Consider the following 1,103-nt stretch of genomic DNA (forward strand, 5'->3'; position numbering starts at 1 on the left):
CCCTCACTCCCTCACAACACACAGCCGAAAAACGCCACAGACAAGAAGCGAAGAAAATTCAATCTGAGTCTTCTTCTCTCTGTAGACATTTCTTGCTTGAAATTTTCAATTAGCGATCTCGAAATTCAATCATGTTTAGCGAAGATCAGAATCCGAGTCGCAAACCGATCGTGATCAGAGAAGTTTGGGCTTCGAATCTCGAGGCCGAATTTGAGTTGATCGGAGATCTGATCGACCGGTTTCCATACATCTCCATGGATACGGAGTTTCCCGGCGTCGTCTACCGTGCGACGTTCGATCAGTCAAAGCCGTATGCTTACCGTCTCCGACCGTCCGATCACTACAGGGTTCTGAAGTCCAACGTCGACGCGCTCAGCCTCATCCAGGTCGGCCTCACGCTCTCCGATGCCGACGGGAACCTCCCTGACCTCGAAGGCGGGGAGAGCCGGTTCATCTGGGAGTTCAACTTCCGCGACTTCGACGTGGCGCGTGACCTCCACGCTCCGGACTCGATCGAGCTACTGAAGAGGCAGGGGATCGACTTCGACCGGAACCGGTCTGAAGGGATCGACTCGGCCCGGTTCGCGGAGCTGATGATGTCGTCGGGGCTTGTCTGCAACGACGCCGTTAGCTGGGTGACTTTCCACAGCGCGTACGACTTCGGATACCTCGTGAAGATCCTCACGCGCCGCTGCCTTCCCGGCGCGTTGGCTGACTTTCTGAAGATTCTCAGGGCTTTCTTTGGGGATCGCGTGTACGACGTGAAACACATGATGCGGTTCTGCAACAGCCTCTACGGCGGGTTGGACCGGGTCGCCAAGACGCTGGAGGTGAACCGGGTGGTCGGGAAGTGTCATCAAGCCGGTTCGGATAGCCTGCTGACGTGGCACGCGTTTCAGAAGATAAGGGACGTGTATTTCGTGACGGATGGGCCAGAGAAGCACGCTGGCGTTCTCTATGGATTGGAGGTCTTCTGACTTGTGATTAGTTGACTAAGGAAAATAAAAGAGAAAAAAAAATTAAGGAAATATTCACTATTTGTTAATTCAATTTGTAAATTTTAGTTGAAAATACTGTGTGGATTGAATTCTTTTCCTAACGCA

At 52.3% G+C, this 1,103-nt stretch overlaps 1 protein-coding gene across 1 annotated transcript; it reads left to right on the plus strand.

The window, feature by feature from the left end:
- Positions 1 to 1,103, plus strand: LOC21399370 (probable CCR4-associated factor 1 homolog 11). Its single transcript, XM_010103726.2, has one exon. It carries the CDS (start codon positions 132 to 134, stop codon positions 975 to 977), a length of 846 nt encoding a protein of 281 aa, XP_010102028.1. The 5' UTR covers positions 1 to 131; the 3' UTR covers positions 978 to 1,103.

This window comes from Morus notabilis, unplaced genomic scaffold, assembly GCF_000414095.1.
Source record: "Morus notabilis unplaced genomic scaffold, ASM41409v2 Scaffold133, whole genome shotgun sequence".
Taxonomy (NCBI): Eukaryota; Viridiplantae; Streptophyta; class Magnoliopsida; order Rosales; family Moraceae; genus Morus; species Morus notabilis.

Excerpts from the sequence above, each read along its gene's own strand:
- LOC21399370 (XM_010103726.2), top strand. The coding sequence starts at position 132 with ATGTTTAGCGAAGATCAGAATCCGAGTCGCAAACCGATCGTGATCAGA.